The sequence below is a fragment of the Colias croceus genome, chromosome 25 (genome assembly GCF_905220415.1).
Source record: "Colias croceus chromosome 25, ilColCroc2.1".
Lineage (NCBI taxonomy): Eukaryota > Metazoa > Arthropoda > Insecta > Lepidoptera > Pieridae > Colias > Colias croceus.
In genome coordinates, this window is record NC_059561.1 from 5,283,304 (window position 1) to 5,303,707 (window position 20,404).

The following is a 20,404-nucleotide window of genomic DNA, read 5'->3' on the forward strand; positions in this document are numbered from 1 at the left end:
CATTTTAACTTCTTCCAGTTAAAACTTGTATATAGTATGGATATCATGAATCTAAATAAATTCAAAACGCAATTTTAATTTTTTATGTTAATTTTTAAAAAGGAAAATTATTTGGAGCCCCAAACAGCACAATCCGGCCCTGTCTATGTCATTTAAACTCAAACTCAAACTCAAACTCAAACATTCATTTATTCAATTAGACTACTATTTAGTAGCACTTTCGAATCGTCATTACATAAGTATTTTAACATTTACCACCGATTCGGAAAGCAGTATCTATGGAGAAGAATCGGCAAGAAACTCCATAGTTGCTCTTTTAAAATCATGTCAATATTACATAATATGTAACTTATATCTAACTTATACATAATATATCATAATATGCCAAAGAACTGTCCTGTGGCTTTTACGCGACAACCCTCCATGGGTCTTTATCGTCCATATATTCCTGAATACTGTAGTACGCTCTCTGAACTAGTACACCTTTTATATAAGTTTTAAATTTAGAACTACTAAACTCTTTAATATTGAGAGGAATTCTATTGTATAAGCGTATACCTTGACCCATAAATGAATTTTTAACTTTAGCTAATCGGAAAAACGGCATTTCAATTCTATTCCTGTTCCTTGTGCCATAATCGTGTCTATCTCCTACTCTTGTGTGTAAGTCGGCGTTTTTGTGAACATGCAAAATATTATTAAATATATACTGTGATGGTACAGTAAGGATACCAGTATTCTTAAAATGATCTCTTAGTGAGTCCCGAGCACGCAAATTATATATTTACCCATCGATCGTTTAGTAAAACTAACATTTTCGCATAAGAAGGGTTTTCGTAGAGGATATTAAATTAAACGTGGGTCAAAGCCTACGACTACGTGATTAAATTCCTGGATGTGTTGTCACGGTCATCTTTGTTAAAGTGAGGTTTAGAATTTTTGACTATGACTTTATTCAAAACTTTTTTTTATTATTTTAGGAAGTTCAGCGTCAGCAAACAATCAGTGCATATTTACGTTAACTTTCTAAACATTTTTATGTCGCACAAGTCAAGTTTTCAAGCCTTGTGAAAGTAGCATAATTATGTTCCAAAAAACATGGTAGTTTTTTCGAAAAGCAGAAACTCCATGTCATACATCATTATCTACTTTTGTAATATATGTGAATATAAGTTTGTTTGTTACGCTTTGACGCCAAAACTACGAAACCGATCTGGATTAAAATATATGGTACAGAGATAGCTTTATACCTGAGAAAGGACATAAGATAAGTTTTATCCTGGAAATCCCACAGGAACAGGAACTAAAAACGTATGTGGGTTTTTCTTTGAAAACGCGGGCGAAATACTAGAAGGCTATATTTCTTAGTTTCTTTAAAACTGCATTAATGGAACTTGCGTCATAGCGCTCATTTGTTTACTACAAAAGTGAGGAGGCGGACCATGACTGCATAATTAGTGTTTATTTATGGATGGGAGTGTTTATGATTTACTCTTTAGCGTGGCTAAATTAGTTTTAAATGCTTCTACTATTTACTTATATGCACTTTCCCGCATATTTCCTTATAAATATTTATGAAGTAGTACTGAGTAAATCAACGAATTAACTCAATATCTAACTACATGAATCTGAAATTTTCTTCACACCTTATTCTTTATTATCACGACATTCATATAAATTCTGAACATTACACGTTATCTAACTTATAACTATATAATATATCATCATTACATAATAAATAAGATTGTACCAACATCGAACCACATCAATCCTTGAAATTATTTAAATTTCCTTCACACCTTATCCTAAACTAGCATCCATCCAAATCCTGAACTTCACAAGCCATCCAAACTTAACATATAACCTAGAAATTTCCCAGAAAAAAACTTAAACACCACACTTCTGAACGTATTCATATTCCAATATCTTACTATTAACAGGAATTTATAACAATTTGAAATTAATCTAAATTCTTATCATCATAATAATTATCTATCTTATTAAAAATTAAACATCTTAACCTACAATAAAAAAAACTTACTATTAACAGAGATCCACACAGTTTTGCTCAATGCTTCGCCAACACCGTTCTCCACATGGCATGTGTATAGACCAGCATCAGACAGCGACACAGAGTCGAATATAAGGGAGCCGTTGGACAAACTGAGCACCCCTCCACCGGCCACTTCTAACACTGGTCTCCAGGTATCTGATACCACTGTTGGAATTAAATCTATACTAATCTATACTAATATTATAAAGCTAAATATTTTATTTGTTTGAACGCGCTAATCTCAGGAACAACTGGTCCGATTTGAAAATTTCTTTCGGGGTTAGATAGCCCATTTATCGAGGAAGGCTATAGGCTATATACAATCACGCTAAGACCAACACGAGCGGGTAAAACCGCGGGGCAAAGCTAGTAATTGATAGTTTAAAGTAAGTAATGTTATAAATTTATAGAGGCGGGATTCGAACCCGCGTCCTTCACGCTAAGAAATGCTTTTTGAAATAGCTTTTCTCACGCAGTATATTGAGGAAAATACTGTTTGTATATATAGTCGCTTATGCAGGGCATTGCCAGCTCTGAAAAAAATAATATTTTTCCCGCTTTTGAAACCTTTACTTGCATCTTTATCTCTATTCCGACAATATATAAATATAATACTCAAATAAAAGATTATTCTAATCCATTCACGCACATTAATGTTTTCACAGGGAGAGACTTAAGATCAATTTTCCAGTTTCTGTGTTTATCCATTACGAATAATAAGGCTTGAATATTGAAGCTCATACGTAAAATTATAGTATTTTATGCAATCGTATATTCAGTTAATCCGATTATACACAGAGCTTAGCGAATGGACTCTACAAATTCTAGATATAGGTATATATAGGTATACATACGTATTTAGGTTATGCAAGTATCATCGTGATCTAATTTCCAACACAGACTAGGATTTAGGAACACAATTAACGACCTATGTTTTGACTAAATAACTCAAGTAAACAATTCTGTAATTTCCTATGCACAAGCTTTATTAATTACGGTTTATTAAAAACAGCATGAACAGAATTTGTTTTTATCGTGTATAAGGGTATTATTTTTCGTTGCGTATTTTTTTCGATGAAGCAATCAATCATGGACCAAGGCTTGGAAATTAGAAAAACATTTTCATACTTGAATTAATATAAACATTTTAACACAGATATTAGGAAGTAAAATAAACTTGGGAAAATTCATAATAATAATAGCTTTTACAATTTAATTAGTTAAACGTAGCAAACATTAAACGCAACGCAAACGTAGCATTTTAACCGATCTGTTTAAATTGCAGGACACAGGTAGTCTTCACAGTAAATCAACGATTACAAGTTCTAGTTCATATACGTCAATAATAAAAAAAAAACTAGACACAATCACTCTCAAAAAACTATCATTAGCAAACTCTTACATTAGTGTATAATAGGCATGTAATGTGTATAAACGGTACATTTACATCAAACGAGCGAATGCTCTTTCTAACCCCTGTGTCAAATTCTTTTAGTGTAAATAGGCGTAGAGAATTAGAAATAGAAATAGAAATAGAAATCGTTTTATTTGCCACCATGTAACTCTTAGTAATTAATACACAAAACAGAAAAAAAAGATAGTAATGGAGGCAAAAAGGACTCCCCGTCAGCAAAGCAGCAACCATTATTTAAAATGTGTTGCTGCACTGATCTTGTTCTTAGTTACTATGTTCTAATACTGAATAACACTGAATACGAGTTTTCGTTTACATTAAAAGATCGCGACTCTAGCTCTATGTTCGTTTGATCTAAATGCACCATATGTTTAACGACCATTTAATAATTGTGAGTATAATTGTTAATTACATACCATCTTTCTTCAACCAATGTGTCTGAGGTTGTGGGTAACCATTCGCCTTGCAGGACACATGCCCGTTCCGGCCCAGGAGGAGAGACGTGTTCTGTGGCTCTTCGCTCCATTTTGGTGCAACTGTCATGAACATGATATTGTAAAGATTATAATATTATATTATGTTGTATATTATAATATTAAGAGTTAATCTTGTGTTTATTAAACGCAAAGGACGGTTTATGTAGGAAGCAATTAGAACTTTTTAAATTTATAAAAAAATATTGAACGAAATACAATACTGGATATTGTGGACATTTTGTGATCAACTCACTCAATCACTCATACTTGGCTTAAAGGTCTCGGAACCAGGCCATTAAATCTTCAAAAAAACAATACTGGATAATGGTACCACTTCGTATAAAACAAAATGAGTAAATAATAAAAGTTCGTGTTCAATCAATTTATCACTATTTTGAGCACTATCTATGTTGTTCATAAAACCTGTTTATTATAAAATCTTCTCTACTAGTTCCTTTTAGTGTAATTATGTGGTCGAAAATATGTCTCAACGTAGCTGCGAACAAAATTAACTTGTAATGTATCCGCACGCATCGTACTCTAAAAAAACGGACACACAAAAAATACCAATCTCAACAAAAATTAAATTAGTAAATCATCAACTCCAGGTCATTCTGCGTCGAGTGTTAAATCCTAAAGTACATCATTAAGACCTCCCTTGACCTAAGTATATTCAATAGCTGTTGAGTTCAACTTATTTTATTTCGTCTCGGCTTATTTTTAGAATATTAACGTTGAAATTTCGATATTTTAACGAGATAATTAAAGTGATTTGAGATTTTGAGCGTAATGAATGTTGTTATTATTATAACTTCCAAATATATTATAAATTTAATTATACATTTGAACTTTCACAAATATAACAATTTTAGATGTTGAGATATTGATTTGATTTGATTTAATAACAAATCTTTAGTACTTTAAATTAAAATGTTGTTTTCGTTTCTTATAGGTACTTATTCTTTTTAATTTATTTGGAGCACACAACAATAAATGAAAACATGATTTAATTAAATTCGTTCCTACAACTAACACTCATACAGTACAACAAACATAATTTCACATCATATTTTACCACTGTTACAATATTTAAAGCTAATTAAACAATTTCCGTTAGCGTAATTTACGTCCAATATTTGCAATCTATACAAATATTATAAAGCTGACGAGTTTGTTTGTTTGAACGCGCTAATCTCAGGAACTACTGGTCCGATTTGAAAAATTCTTTCGGTGTTAGATAACCCATTTCCCGAGGAAGGCGGCTATATATCATCACGCTAAGACCAACAGGAGCGGAACAACGCAGGCAAAACCTCGGGGCACAGCTAGTATTAAATATTTAAAGCCAATTAAACAATCTGTTATAGAGCTAACATGCCAGTAATTCACGTCCAATATTTTCAATATAAAATAAAAATGAACGTTCATATTTCGGGATTATTTCTTGCAATACCTGACATTCGCGGAATGAAAATATCCGACATAGATCGTTATGAGAGTCGTTTGCAATGCTTTATGGCGCCAACCAAGAAGCTTATATCCTCTAATACACGATATAAGCTTCTTGGCGCCAACGGATTTACAGATTAAAAACCGCAATTTATTTTTATAACTGTCGATTTGTTTTAGATTAAAAACATGTAACATGCATTGTTTTAACGATTGCCATGTTTGAGCTTTGAAATACAATGAAAAATTTGAAAAGGTGATTAAGAAATTTACTGTTATAATACTGCTGAATATATTAGGTATTTGTATTTGGAACAATGCTATTCGTGTGTATAATATTTTGGATTGAAAAATATAATTTGATTAATTGCGGCAGGATAGCTTGAAATATAAATGTTTTTTTTGTCTTTAGCTATTTAAAAAAGTATCTAATACAAATGTTATTTTATGCTAGATCTAGTTTGGAAAAAAAATGTATTTTGACTTTAGTGTGTTCGAAAAATAACGTACACGGGAATATGAAATTAAAAAATAAAGTCTGTGAACTTCTGTAGAGCTGATATAAATGAGTTATTACTTTTAATTGCTTTTTGGTATTACGATCGAATAATTAAATTCACTTGAATAAGCTTCTGGAAGTGAGAATTTCTGGCAGTAAATTAGAAAATATTGTACCAAAGAACAATAAGTATCTATTGAAATTATAAACAATGTAATAAACAACGGAGTTTATTTATAGAAAAATTTTAAGTTTATTTTGAAAGTGTTCTGTCCGCGGCTTAGCTCGCGTAGTCAAAGGCAATGCCCATGGGAATGAGATGTTTCACCGTGGTAAAAGAAATATCTCTTTTTACTTTCACTATTTTCAGCAATAAAATTATATTAAAAGATCAATCCGTTGCGATGTGAAAGACAAATAAACAGAAACACTTTCACATGTCTACATATCAATCTATATCTACATACAGGTAACTAACAATATAAAGCAGACGAGTTTGTTTAATCGCGTTAATCTCAGGAACTCCTGAACCGATTTTTTACAAATTTTCACATCATCCCTGTGTGCTAGCGTCCTCAATAATCCATACTAATATTATAAATGCGAAAGTAACTCTGTCTGTCTGTCTGTCTGTTACTCAATCACGCCTTAACTACTGAACCAATTTGCATGAAATTTTGTACAGAGATATTTTGATAGCCGAGAAAGGACATAGGATAGGTTTTATCCCGGAAATCCCACGGGAACGGGAACTATGCGAGTTTTTCTTTGACAGCGCGGGCGATGCCGCGGGTAGAAAGCTAGTATTATATATGCGGAAGCGTGTTTTTATGTTTTTTGTTATTGAGCTAGTTTGTTACGAGCGATATTATAGAGCTAGCGGTCTAAAGTAACATAGGCTACTTTGACTGGTGCAATATATAAGTATATATATTTTTATTTTTAGAAATATCTCACTACTATGGGAATTTCCTTTAAATACTCGAGCGAAGCCGTGGGCGAAAAGCTAGTATTAAATAAGGCTAAAGATATCTCACCTTTTATATACAAATTCACCGTCCGATTCACCTTCGCAACATGATTGGCGGCTACACAAGTGTATGTACCACAATGGTCCAATGATACATTTTTGATTATAAGCACACTGAATACTTCTAGACTCCTCTCGACTATCTGTTGAAGAAATTGTTTATAGTCAAGGAAGCAAGATAGATGAATATATAGAGAAATGTAGAGAAGGAAGGGTTTTGTTATGAAGGATACCAACGCTTTAATACATTGACACATAAAGCATATTTTAGTATGATAACGCAAATTTATACACGATTTACTTTCCACACTTTTTAAATTATTTAATAGCGGCTTTTGTATTGTTAATTTCTTTTACGGTTAATGAATAAAATAATTCATCATTTATGTTTTATAGAACAGCTACTTCAGAAAATATGTAGTCAGTGTTACGTGTTACAACTCTTTCTGATCATGTCAAAGTGTCAAACAACTGAATGATAAATAAAACAAATGAATCAACTATGTCCAAAGCTGATCAGTTACCATTTAACAAAATGCTATTATAACTTCGCTAACAGCAGATAAGACAGACAAATGAATATCGTAACACACACACAGATACAACCATTAGGAAAGCTTCATACAATACGTTTGAAATGGCTCACGCATACAAGCAAGCGTGTTTACGAGAATCACAAGGTTATTCTTATATCTATCAATTGTGCTAATTATCCTACGATTCTCGTACCTACGCTTTCTTGTGTAAGTAAGCCATTTCGGACGTGTTGTTTGAAGCTTCCCTACTGGTTATATCTGTATACTGTGCTTACATAATCACTAACAGATTAACCCTTATGTCGGTTTTAAATTTGCGTTAGATAACATCATGTTTGGAATATTGTGTACGGTAATTTAGGTTATGTAATGGGTTACAATAATTTCTGGATTTCCCAACCGATATCTAAATATTTGGCATATCTGTATTGATTTTGGATCGAGTTCAACGGGCTGTAATATGTACTTTGAAACAATTATTAATATACCTAACGTTTATAATATGAATATTTGTGTTTTAGTAATTTATCGAAATAAATTGATGTTCAATATTGAAACGAACGGCTACATATTGTAATTAAACATAACATGAATTTTAAAATAAGACCAAGTAAGTTGTTGTAAGTGACTGCGGGAAGGTTTTAAAAGCTTAACATAAAATATAAATATCTACTCTCCTAAATAACACTCCCTAGAATACAGAATAGTTCACGACACAAAATTTATGACGGAACAGAATAAAGAAGAAAATTGTCATACCTTCAAGTGCGACGGTATTTTCTTGCCATCTTTCAGCCACGAATAATAAACCGGCGAATCACCGCTCTTCAAATTGCAATGTATTTGGACTATTTGACCTTCCTGTAGGTCAGGAGCTAGTAGTATATCTTCCAGTTGAGGTGCTTCCACAACTTGTAGATCAAAAGACCGTTTGGCCATTTCCCCAGACGGACTCCTGACTATACACGCGTAAGATGCCCCATTTTCAGCTTTGCTAACTTTATTTATAACTAAAACTCCATCATTATTGGATACATCGCGCTTTCTTAATTTGGGCTTACGACCATATATTTCTACGCTCAGTTCAGTTTTGTCGGATCGCTTGTAGCGATTCTGTTCTGAGGTTATTTCTTTGCCTCTGTACTCCCAAGTGATCTCTCTAGAATTTGAACAAATGTTAGAGAAGGTAAATTTATAATTTTGTAAGGTATTTATTCATGGATAGGAACTAAAGCTCGTTTGCATGTGTTAGAATTTTAGTTTAGATCATGAGTGCAATATTAGAAATTATAGACAAATTATTGTTTAAGCAATAGCTATTGTTTCATATATCCAGCTATGTGGATATTTCTCTGGCACGATACAGCGTTAATGGTGAATAGAAAGCTGATGAACTGTTGGACATTTGGCGCCAAATCATCAGTTTTTTTCTTCTCCAATACCTACCTACTCGGTTTCTAATGGGTTCAAAATGAATGATCAATGTGTATTGTGTAGTTCTCTTTGATTATAATTTATAGGTTATAATCAATAAATCAAGGTTAAAAGTAATCACTTATAATAATACATCTACAATATTTAAAAAAGAAATATACAAAACGAACGGAATACCCAATATTTTTCCTTTATTATAAACATTAATTAAAACCAACCTCTGTTCAGTTATCTTTTATAATTAAATGAAAATAGTGAGATTATATTTTTTTATTCATAACGATAAGCTTTTGCTAGACACTTAAACTCGTAGTTTTTCAATATAAAATAGGAAAATTTTATTAATAGCGGAGAAAAAACTTTGATAGACGCAGAGGCTTGAACTTATAAACTTTTATAATTAAAATTGAAACTAATCGATATTTCTGTTCCTTCTTTCTTACGATAAATTGCTTATACATATATGAGAGAGATGGAAATAGGAGAAAATTAATCAATGTCTGTTTATTTAAGTGCGGTCAGAAAGCATATTTTGATAAACGAATGTTTGTATTTTGTATGTATGTTCATTTTATACTTTAAAGGCTGAACTAATTTGAATCAATTTTATATTAAACATTTACCTTATAGGATATCCATAGTACGGGCATTTTAACGTCACACTTTGGCCACTTTGTACTTTGATGGGAGGTAACGTTCTTATGTATGGAGGACCTAAAACAAAAATAGTATATTATTTCTTATGCAATATTATGACTTTCCAACAAATAATATGCAATTACTACCTTAACCAAAATTTCAAGTTTCAAAAAAGAGTAACGATAGCATATTATAAAAATGGTAAATAATATAGAAGTCCTCAAAGTGACTCAAAGGTATAACTTTGGTGTTTATTTTCAAACATTGGTTGTCAATAACGTTGCAACAGCGTAGCAATTGCTACGCTACGCTACAACGTTACTGCTACGGTATTGCTACGAAATAATACGTGGATTAATCATGAGTTATTCATGTACATACGATTATATTTGCTATTCTAGCGCCAATTTGATAGGTTTTTGAAGTGATATTTATTGCTAAAAGCTGCACACGTTTTCAGCTTTCTACGCATTTGAGACGGTTCTTTTAATCATTACCTAAATCTCTCTCTATTCTAAAATTCACGTACAGAATGGAATTTTGTACGAGTTTCTATACAATTAAGAGTACTTTCAACCTTTAGATGTTATCACAAAAATCTACGCTGTACATTTCCAAATACAATATTTAACACGAAACACAAAAGAAAAAACAAACTTACAAACATTTGAAATTAAGTCTTAATAGAACTTCTACTTTACCGATTTTTTTCTTGAGTCTAATTTAACGTTGGAAAAAATTATTTGTCCGAAAGGTCTGATTTGGTTCAATGTTAGTTTTCTTTAGCTAAAAAATTACCATCTAACGAACCGTTTCAAGACATTTTATTAGATGCAGAATAATATTAATATAATAACGATGTCATCCATATAACAAAACAATAATTTCAATACAATATTATTCTATCGAAGCATTCCTTTGTTAACTAATTAAATACAACTTGAAGTTTATAAATAAACCGCAAGAAACTTTTCCAATACAAAAGTGTCTGCTTTCTTTAGAATTCATTACCATTTCAAAATTAACTTTATTCAATAAGGAATAGAATACAGTTTCAATTATTATCCGTTTGCATTTTTTAACGTAGCTTTTTTAACATTCCTTGAGTCGTCTGGATAATTTCTTGTGTTTATTTAATTCATCTATTATTTCATTTATGAAACTTGATATTAGATAATGTATTTTTACATAGCATAGCATATTATACGGCTGATTAATTTCCTATAGGGACCAGAATAGGGCTTTAGACCTTTTTTGCCTCTTCAGTCTTCTTCCATATTACCTAAGAAGAGTATCGTTGCAAGAAAAGTCTATAGAAATATCAGTAAAACTGAAAATTCCTTCCTTATTACCTTAAGTACCTATAGAACCGTAAAAAGACTATCATATATGTTCAAAAACTTACCATAAACATTAATCCTATCCTCATGGCTTACAACGGTTTCCCCATGATGGGCCACACACGCGTACCGTCCGCCATCATCAACACGTATATGAGATATATTCAGTTGCGTGACCACTCCACCATCCGCGGCCATTGTTTGGCCAATCGCGTACCTTTGAGGAGAAATTAATACTGATATATTATACACAAGCAAATACTTAATTGACACTGATGATTTAGTAATATGTATTTCTTGGAAACGACCCATGAAGTTGCTGCGTATAAAAAATGCATTTTATTACACTATTAAACTGCATATATTTTATTCATGTAGGTATATAAAGCATTATTAATAAATCGAAATCCATACATAAAGCTAGTGAAACTGCAACTTTGAGTGCTATTCTTCGAACGAGAACTGAGTTCACCAATTTATTTTAATTAAAAATTAAGTCTTACATATTTTCAAATTAAAAATCATTTCAATCCGTTCTTGAGTAATACTTTAGTCGTGTAACTAACACGACTTTCTGGTATACAAATACCGGCCTATTACTCATAAATATATTTTCCTGCAAAGGCAAAGCGGGCAAGCATGAATCGTAATCGTTCAGGTTGAAAACCTTCGCCCCAATATTTTCAGTTACAAAACAACGTAATTATAAAATAATCCTCATCAATACTTTTGTATTGAAAACTTTCTTAATTATTCCCAAACTTAACTTATAATTATTCAACGATTCGAATAAATGTTCGAAATTATTAATTCCTTTTGGTATCCTGTTTGATGATAACTTACTGTGGTAGAATTATCCTCTGATTTCAATAATATAGGACCTTAGCTTTATTTTATATCGACATATATGTTTACCACATTACAAACTATATTTACGTATTTTTCTACCTAATTATCGTAGACGTGAACACTTATAACTTAATTTTGAAAATACGAGCAAAAATATTAAAAAACGACGTGTGTCACTCGGGGACTGCCGCGGTAAAGCTATTGCATGCTATGCCTTCAAGCCACACCTCCGCCCGTTGGAGTTTGGGAGGTTTTTTCGTTACGGAATTTCTCGATTCAGTCCACGCGCTCAAGGCCCGCGATAGAAGCTATGCAATTATAGCTTAAATTTGTTTCAGCTAAATATATAGTCGAAACTTTCACGATTAAATAAATACTAAACATCGAACTCTTAAATAATTAACTACAATAAACACTAAATCTTACCTTGAATCCGTGTTCGTGGATATAACAATACCATCCCTCTCCCAAATAAACCTCGCCGGGTGGGGGCCGTTGACTACACACTGTAAATTCACCTACAACAAATAAATACCGACCTTATTCCAATTCATATAGAATTGATTATCCGGTACACTTCACTAGTCCTTCGAGTATAATTACATTCGTAATTCATGAAAGTGAGCCGTATTTTGAGAGGAATAAATCACAGTATTGCTTATATTAAAAAGCTCAATTAGGTGGTAAGAGGCTGTATGGTTTCCATTTATTAGATTCCAGTCGATTTAGTTTTGTAATGTGTTTCGTATTCAAATCTTTTGTTTGATTTAGCCAAACAACCAGAATTTAAACGATTAAGGATTTGTCTTGTCATTTACACACAATAGACGAATATTATGTTTTCTTTCGTTCTACATTTTGTTTGGAGACGTTAGATTCGTTTATATTTTGATACCTTTTGTATTCTGAGTAATGACAGTACACACATCTTAAACTTTATTGTGATTTGATAGATTTTTGTCCTGTTTTAAACTGCAATTAAATTGATCTCACATTATCTCATTGTAATAAATTATGTATATTATGTAGGGAATAATTATTGGGTAAATCAATTATTCTATGAAACAGTCATGTATTCTTTTATTCCGCAATTTTATTTAATTAATTATTTCGAAATTATTATTCGTCAAAAATTATAAAAGGCTTATATTTATTGTTTTATTCACAGAATACCTATTGTGTACAAATAACGATAAAATAATTGAAAGCTTTGATTTTCCTCACAGACTATATTACATTGTTACCCAAATTACAATACACTAAATTTGAGCAACATTTCCTGCCTCCATCCACTAAGATGAATGTGATGTCGACCTCGATTTTGATTATATCGGATAGTATGAACGACGTGTCTAACCAAATTCAAAATACTCATACTCATTAAGCATTTTTGAACAGTTCAATATGGGAATCAATCTGTTAAATAATATTATTGAAGTGAAACTTCTTTATCATGGTTGGAAAAAATTTTTGTTACGCGTGACATTTTTCTGTTACGCGCCGTCTTTTTCTTATCCCTACCACGCGCGATTCGACGTATTTCTGTAAAGTTGCATATACTAAATTATTTTTTGAAAAATAAGGTAATAAAGAAGTTTCACTTCTTGCGTGTGTACACTAGTACACGCACACATTACTACTGTACTATGTACTCCTATATTGTCATTAAAAATACGTTCCCTTGTGAGGATTCCGGTAGATTGACCTCACACCTGTTTCGTAGATTTATAGACCAGTATATGATTACTCTCGAACGGGAAAAGAACTCAAGACACAACTAAAGAAGCGGTGCGAGTAATGAATAAAAAATACACATGAAATTTAAATCCAATATGATTTATCTGATACATTTACATTTGCTAATGAACCTAACATCAAATTATGTGGTTATGTAAAAAGTAGTGAAGAAATAATATGATTTAACATTAACATTTGTTAATGAACTCAATATAATATTATATGGTAACTTATTTGGAAAGGAGCTTTATATTTGCTTATATAAAGATGTATATAATATAATATTGTCATAAAGCTCTATTGAATTTGCGAAGTTATTTAATAATTCCAAGACATTATAATACAAAATAGCAGAAATAGTTCAACTTACATCAACACCGGCGGTGACTGTGGTCTCTCTGAAATATTGTGACAGCATAATTGGTACGTTTCTCTTAAATCGACTGAACACATTTTGCGAATCTGTAACAAAAGGAACGGTTAACTAGATTCCTGAAAACTTCTTACATACTTATGTATGTGTTGCTTTTTAGAATGGTACATATAGTGAATAGTAGATAGTGGAAAAAAAGAGCGTACTGTATGACGAGCACACGTGTCAGAAATGAAACTTCTAATCGGCAAGATTCAAAGACACCAAAATCATCGCCTTATTCCATGACGTGACGGTATCGCCATGACACGACCTTGAAATTTTACGCTCAACGCGCCTAAAGAAGTTTCACTTCAAAAGGAGACATTTTTTTACTAGTAAAGTTAATCGCTAGCCAAATTTTCCTATGTTCAATTTTTCGTAATTAAAGATTCTTTTATAAACGGAAATTATTATCTTAAGGTATATGACGAAAATCGAAAGAAATATTCTGACTAAATAAATTATAATTTAATTACTGCCAGCTTGCATCTCTTTATACACTAATGTCTCTAGTGCAGAGACTTAGGCTTCCTTTGAGGGCTTGTGTGTTAATCCTGAAGCTTAGCTTAGTACCCTGGATTCCATCACATGTGATATTATCCTACTCGGTCTAATATGTACACTTTAAATTGGCTTGAAGGACCCAGAAAGCTTACTTATTTTTTACTTATGGTCTGTTTCTTTAACAATATAAAATATTATTCACATATCGCTGTCATAAAAGAAATGAAATAAGATAATAATACAAGTTATTCTTCAGTTCAATCTCACAAAGATTTTACATGAATTGACTTACCTTTCATTACGTTTAATTAGACTTTGATTCGTTTTGACCAGTTTTGGCGAGTATGGTTAATTATGTAATATGAAAGATGGTACTTACAAGAAGTATTTATTTGTATTTTAGAATATAATATAATAAAAAAATGTGTGCAGTGAAACTTCTTTATGACCTTATTTTTTAAAAAATAATTTACTATATGCAACTTTACAGAAATAGGTAAGTCGAATCACGCGTGGTAGGTGGCGCGTAACGGATAAATGTCACGCGTAACGAAAAAATGTTACACTAAATTTTTTTCCAACCCCGATAAAGAAGTTTCACTTCAAAAATATTGAGTCGCTATATTGTAAACCATATAATATAACAAACAATAAACAACAATCTGTAATTCATACATAAGAAACAACACAATATTATAACAAAGTATCAAAATTGATGAAATAACTCATATTCTAGAAACAGTGATAATTTAAGGTTTCCATTAATCAATGATATAAGTATTATAATGGGAAGGCTTAATTGAAATTAAAATAAGCGCAGGCACTACTGAGAAGTAATATTGAATACAAAAACTCACCGAATTTCACATTGGCTGGAACATTCGTTTCGCTGTAATAATTCTTGTTAAAACTGGATATTGATCTGTAACAAAGCCCGAAGCGGCAATTATTTTTAATGAAAACGTAATCGACACTCACTTCAGTGTTCATTATTTAAAAAAGTTCGCGCTATTTGAATATTGATAAAAGTTATTTGGTGGAGTTGTTAATTTGTTAATGGGTTTCCTTTTTGGTACGTTTAAAATCTATACTAATATTATAAAGCTGAAGAGTTTGTTCGTTTGAACGTGCTAATCTCAGGAACTACTGGTCCGATTTGAATAGTTCTTTCAGTGTTAGATAGCACATTTACCGAGAAAGGCTATAGGCTATATATCATCACACTAAGACCAACAGGAGCGGAGCAATGCGGATAAAACTGCGAGGCACAGCTAGTTACAAATAAAATTGAAGGTAGGTACACCGTACAAGAAGTACTCAAACTATTAATGTAACAGTTATGTAGGTATAACTAGCTTTTCTGCATTGCCAAAAACATAACAAATTATATACTCCAACCTTCCATCAGAACGACTATATTATCAATTAAAAAAAATCACATCAAAATATGATCAAAGCACACATAGATAAAGACAGACGACTTTGTTTTATATTACCTACTAGCTTACCGCCCGCGGCTTCGCCCGCTTTGACTTAAATCTGATAAATGATATACTAAAATCTTCCTCTTGAATCACTCAACCTATTAAAAAAACCGCATCAAAATCCGATGCGTAGTTTGAAAGATTTAAGCATACAAAGGGATATAGAAACAAAGATAGCGACTTTGTTTTATACTATGTAATGATAATGATGTGTTAACTAGTATAATATACAAAGCTAGAAATTCGATAAATATTAACGAATCAGTGATTTCATCCTATGAACTCATAGATAGCAACATGAATAAACGATATTTTTCTTGGAAATCCGTAATATGCTAGACGTCTCCCGAAAAAATCAGATAAGCAGAATATTTTTTCTATTCCGTCAATATTGAAATAATCTCTGACTCGTAGTAAATATAATTTCTCATAGACCGGTCTATCCAATATTCATTGGGCCGAATGTTTATGTCTTAGAAGTAGATTGAAGTGATTCAAAGGTCGTACGACTTTGAAGAATCGTATAAATAAATATAAGGAATCAAAGGAAATTATAGACCTCGCTTAATAAATATGAAATGCTATCAAATTCATACATATTATAAATAATAATGTAACACATTATACTGTTTATTAGCTTATGGTAATGTTGAAGTACGATCTGGAAAATCCTTGAATTATGATGAAATATATTATTATTAAATGCGTAAAAGTTTGAGATGAATATTTGTGACGCTTTTCATAAACTGAAGCGATCAGTATAAAGTTATTATAGATTGGATTCGTACATCCATCCACACTAATATTATAAAGCTGAGTTTGTTTGTTTGAACGCGCTAATCAGGAACAACTGGTCAGATTTGAATAATTCTTTCAGTGTTAGATAGCCCATTTATCCAGGAAGGCTATAGGTTATATCTTATCATCACGATAAGACTAAAAGAAGCAGAGCAATGCGGGTAAAACCGCGGGGCACAGCTAGTATTATATAATATTAGTACAAAAACAAATTCGATAAGATATTATACGCGGCAATATTATCGATAGATAACAATAGAAATGTAATTTGGAAGCGCTCAACTCTCTTGCTTAAAACTATTTATTTGATAAAAGATATAACACGCAACACCATACATTTATATTCAAATGAATAGAATCTTCCCCTATAAAATATGACTATATTACGTAACAAAATAAGTTTAATAAATTAAACAGCCCCATACCTAAACAAAGGCAGGATCGGCCTACAACTCACTTGTAATATTAACGTTGTTTATTGCAGTCATAAAATTAGACGAGGTGTTTTAGGCCCCGTCTCTTGAAAGTTTTAGTCACTTGATATTACTTGCTTAGAGATACATTGAGGTTAATAAAAATAAAGTTGCAAGGAACAATTGTTAATTATTAAAAGCTAAAATTTAGTCAAAATAAAATTAATGTTATTAGATTTCAAAATTCAGTTACTATGTTTAATGATTTTGAAAATCAATGTCCCTGATATACTTTTTACACAAAATTGACACAAAAAATTATCACAAAAAATCTCTGTTTACTTCAGCACATTTTCAAAACAGCTGGATCTATTTTTCAGCACTCACATTAGAGGCAAATAATAGATACCATTAAACTCAAACCCAAACACTAACATTTATTTATTCAATATGACTTCTTCTAGAAGCACATTTGAAACGTCATAACATAGTTTTACCAATTACCACCAATTAAAAGTAAATAAGTAATTACTACTTATGACACTACTTTTATTATTGAAAAAGCAATAATCTATAATAGTCACCTACAACAATTCTCATAATATAACGCAATAAAGTCCCGATAAGCTTTTCAAACAAGCCCTTCCAGCTATTACCGATACACATGTGAAGCATTATCAAAATGAATATTGTCGCGTACACGGCATAATTATTGCACAATACAATGACAAATTGTATTTTAAGTACAGCGTAACGAGTCTGGTTTATCCGTGGGCAGGTGCACACGAATATTGTTTAGTGGGCAGGTGCACACGAATATTGTTTAGTGGGCAGTAAAATTGTACTGTGTGTACATCCCCATACTATTACGTACTTTGTTTTAAACTTTATTGTATCTATTAAGTGGATTTGTATCTGATTACATACATATAAATTGGGCCGTAAGGTTGGTTTATTGTATTCTATATAATAAAAATGAACCGCCAAACGTGTTGCTTAGCGCCGAACACGAGAACGGCTGAACCGACGTACAGTACAGTAACGTAAATTCAAAACTCAAATTCATTTATTAATTGCTTGAACATGTACATTATGTAAAAACTATTACCACAGAAATGAATAATATTACAAGTATGCTTGAATATTATGCTCATAGTTAAATCGCTCGAAGGTATTCTTGGAAACACGATGCAATTTTATTGTTGCAATAAAACTGTATGGAAATAGTGAGTTATTCCTATTTGTTTCTTGTGTTTTCAGTTAAGTTCCCAGTTTGTTAGGAAAAATTGTATGTATTAGCTACGTTTATATGACGTATTGAACAAAATATACATAGAAGATATCAATGAATTAATAATTATTTTTTCCGTATAGAATAGTTGTATAGTGGTTGTTACCGATTTTGCAAAACTGTCACAATACAAAAGATTTATTATGTTATATCTACGTAACGGAAACCAAACATCTAACAGAAACTAATTAAGTATTTTATATAGTGTTGACATAACTTTTGATTTAATATTTTTGTGGATGAATAGGTAGTTGTCAACATAGTTGTCATTATTTCAAGTCTGAACATGCTTAGCTGTCGAATACTATAAAAAGCCGCTTTCCTTTGTCTCGTGGCGCATTCGTACGAATCGTGCCTAGGGGCTCGGACGTTGTTTATACGACGTTCGACCCAACTACCCTCACTTTACTAATAGTCGTTGACTCGCTGCGTTTTGTTATCAACTACCTACATCAATTAGGTAGCTGTGTAGAATCGCAGTACCTACATTCTTATTACATTCAAACTAATATTTAACTCGGCCTCGCGTGTTATTTCTTAGAATAGAATTACTGTATCTATGCAAATCACTTCAAACTTCTCGGTAAAATCTCATTAGAGACCTATTACAATACTGCCACTGCTGTTGCTGTTAGTCTCTCTTTTTCTGGACGCACTGCGACGTACGTATTTTCGTTTTTATATAAAATCTTTTTTGTCTACGTTTGCACGTTCATTACTAATGCTTAAAAGCATGTGTAGATAATTTTTGATTAATATTTATTAATATTAACCACATGTTAGATCTTGAAGCATTTTAGTAGCCATTGACAAAGCTAGCTTAATATATTTTAACGAACAAAAGCTCCCTACTCCTCTATTATATGTTGTCCACTATTTCTTCCAATAAAACACCCATTTTATTACAGATAAGAGATACCAATATTTCTGCCCAATCGCCAATAAAACTACAGTTAACATACGCTACTAGTGACGTCATTTGGCAGTGTTCTTTGCAACCCTGCCAACTGGTGTAGATTCGATTCTTGCGTTATTTATTGAATAAATGCTGTACACTATTTATCGGTTGTTTCGTTCAGAAATGGGCCAAATGTAGAGCGCTTACAGCACTTTTGCATAGGTGTTTAAGCAGATAACGATTTATCAGACATTATCAACCTTGTTCGTGTAGTTTAAAGTCCATTTTACATTGTAGCTTTCTTGTTTCGTTACTGCCTTTCTGTGTTATCGTTTTGCTAACACGGTGGTTAATTATAGGATTTATTGGACGTAATAGAGTTTGAAATATGGGATAAACGTGTTATAGTAAACGTAATGTTCATGTCCTTGTTCATTACTATATGACTCGTCGAATGTTGTGTAAATCGGATAAATGTTGTATCTATTTTGTATAGATTACAACAACTGTTTATATACTATTTGCTCGGAATTAATCGATAACTATTCATTTAAATTAAATAAATAAACTAACGTTAAAGCAACATGGCTGACAATTTCCATTATATTTAAAACGTTTCTTTTCTAACCGTGCATTTACATCAAATAAAAAACGAACATAGAGCTAGAGTAAGAGCATTCTTTCATGATCTTTTAGTGTAAACGAAAACTCGTGTTCAGTGTTGTTCAGTTTTAGAACATAACATAGAATATTCTCGAACGCACTAAGTTTCAGTTTGAGTTTGAGTTTGAAATCTCAAATGTAAATGTACGAATTCACGAGTCTCTAGTATTTGAATGTATATCAAAGAAAAGCTAACAATAACAATATTTACTTTATACATTGTAAGTCCTATTCGCCTTTGAAAATCCCTACATAAATCATGCAAACTTCTTCGTCTTACTGTATATAATTAGTTATACATACAGCTTTGTATAAATTGCCTATTCAGAGTCGTAAATTAGGCAAGTTGGTAACTAAAATCGCTGGTCTTTGTTCCTTAGTCCTTAATGTTGCCGAATTACCGTTGACTTACCAACTTGGGACTTCATTGTGATTTAAAAATGTAACATTTAAATTAACTTACATAAATATTACTACATTCT

At 31.7% G+C, this 20,404-nt stretch overlaps 1 protein-coding gene across 2 annotated transcripts in view; it reads right to left on the reverse strand.

Moving 5' to 3' along the window:
• Positions 1–20,404, reverse strand: part of LOC123703186 (Down syndrome cell adhesion molecule-like protein Dscam2) — a 67,458-nt gene that overhangs the window by 39,201 nt on the left and 7,853 nt on the right. The window contains exons 3-11 of one of the 2 annotated variants that reach the window (XM_045651109.1): positions 15,233–15,297; positions 13,827–13,918; positions 12,146–12,237; positions 10,936–11,087; positions 9,515–9,605; positions 8,217–8,616; positions 6,929–7,064; positions 3,884–4,003; positions 2,042–2,209 (exon numbers count right to left, since the gene is read on the reverse strand). In XM_045651109.1, the coding sequence (XP_045507065.1) occupies positions 2,042–2,209; positions 3,884–4,003; positions 6,929–7,064; positions 8,217–8,616; positions 9,515–9,605; positions 10,936–11,087; positions 12,146–12,237; positions 13,827–13,918; positions 15,233–15,297 (1,316 nt within the window). Of the gene's footprint in view, positions 1–2,041; positions 2,219–3,883; positions 4,004–6,928; positions 7,065–8,216; positions 8,617–9,514; positions 9,606–10,935; positions 11,088–12,145; positions 12,238–13,826; positions 13,919–15,232; positions 15,298–20,404 lie in introns of both variants that reach the window. The other variant, XM_045651108.1, reaches the window with a different exon arrangement.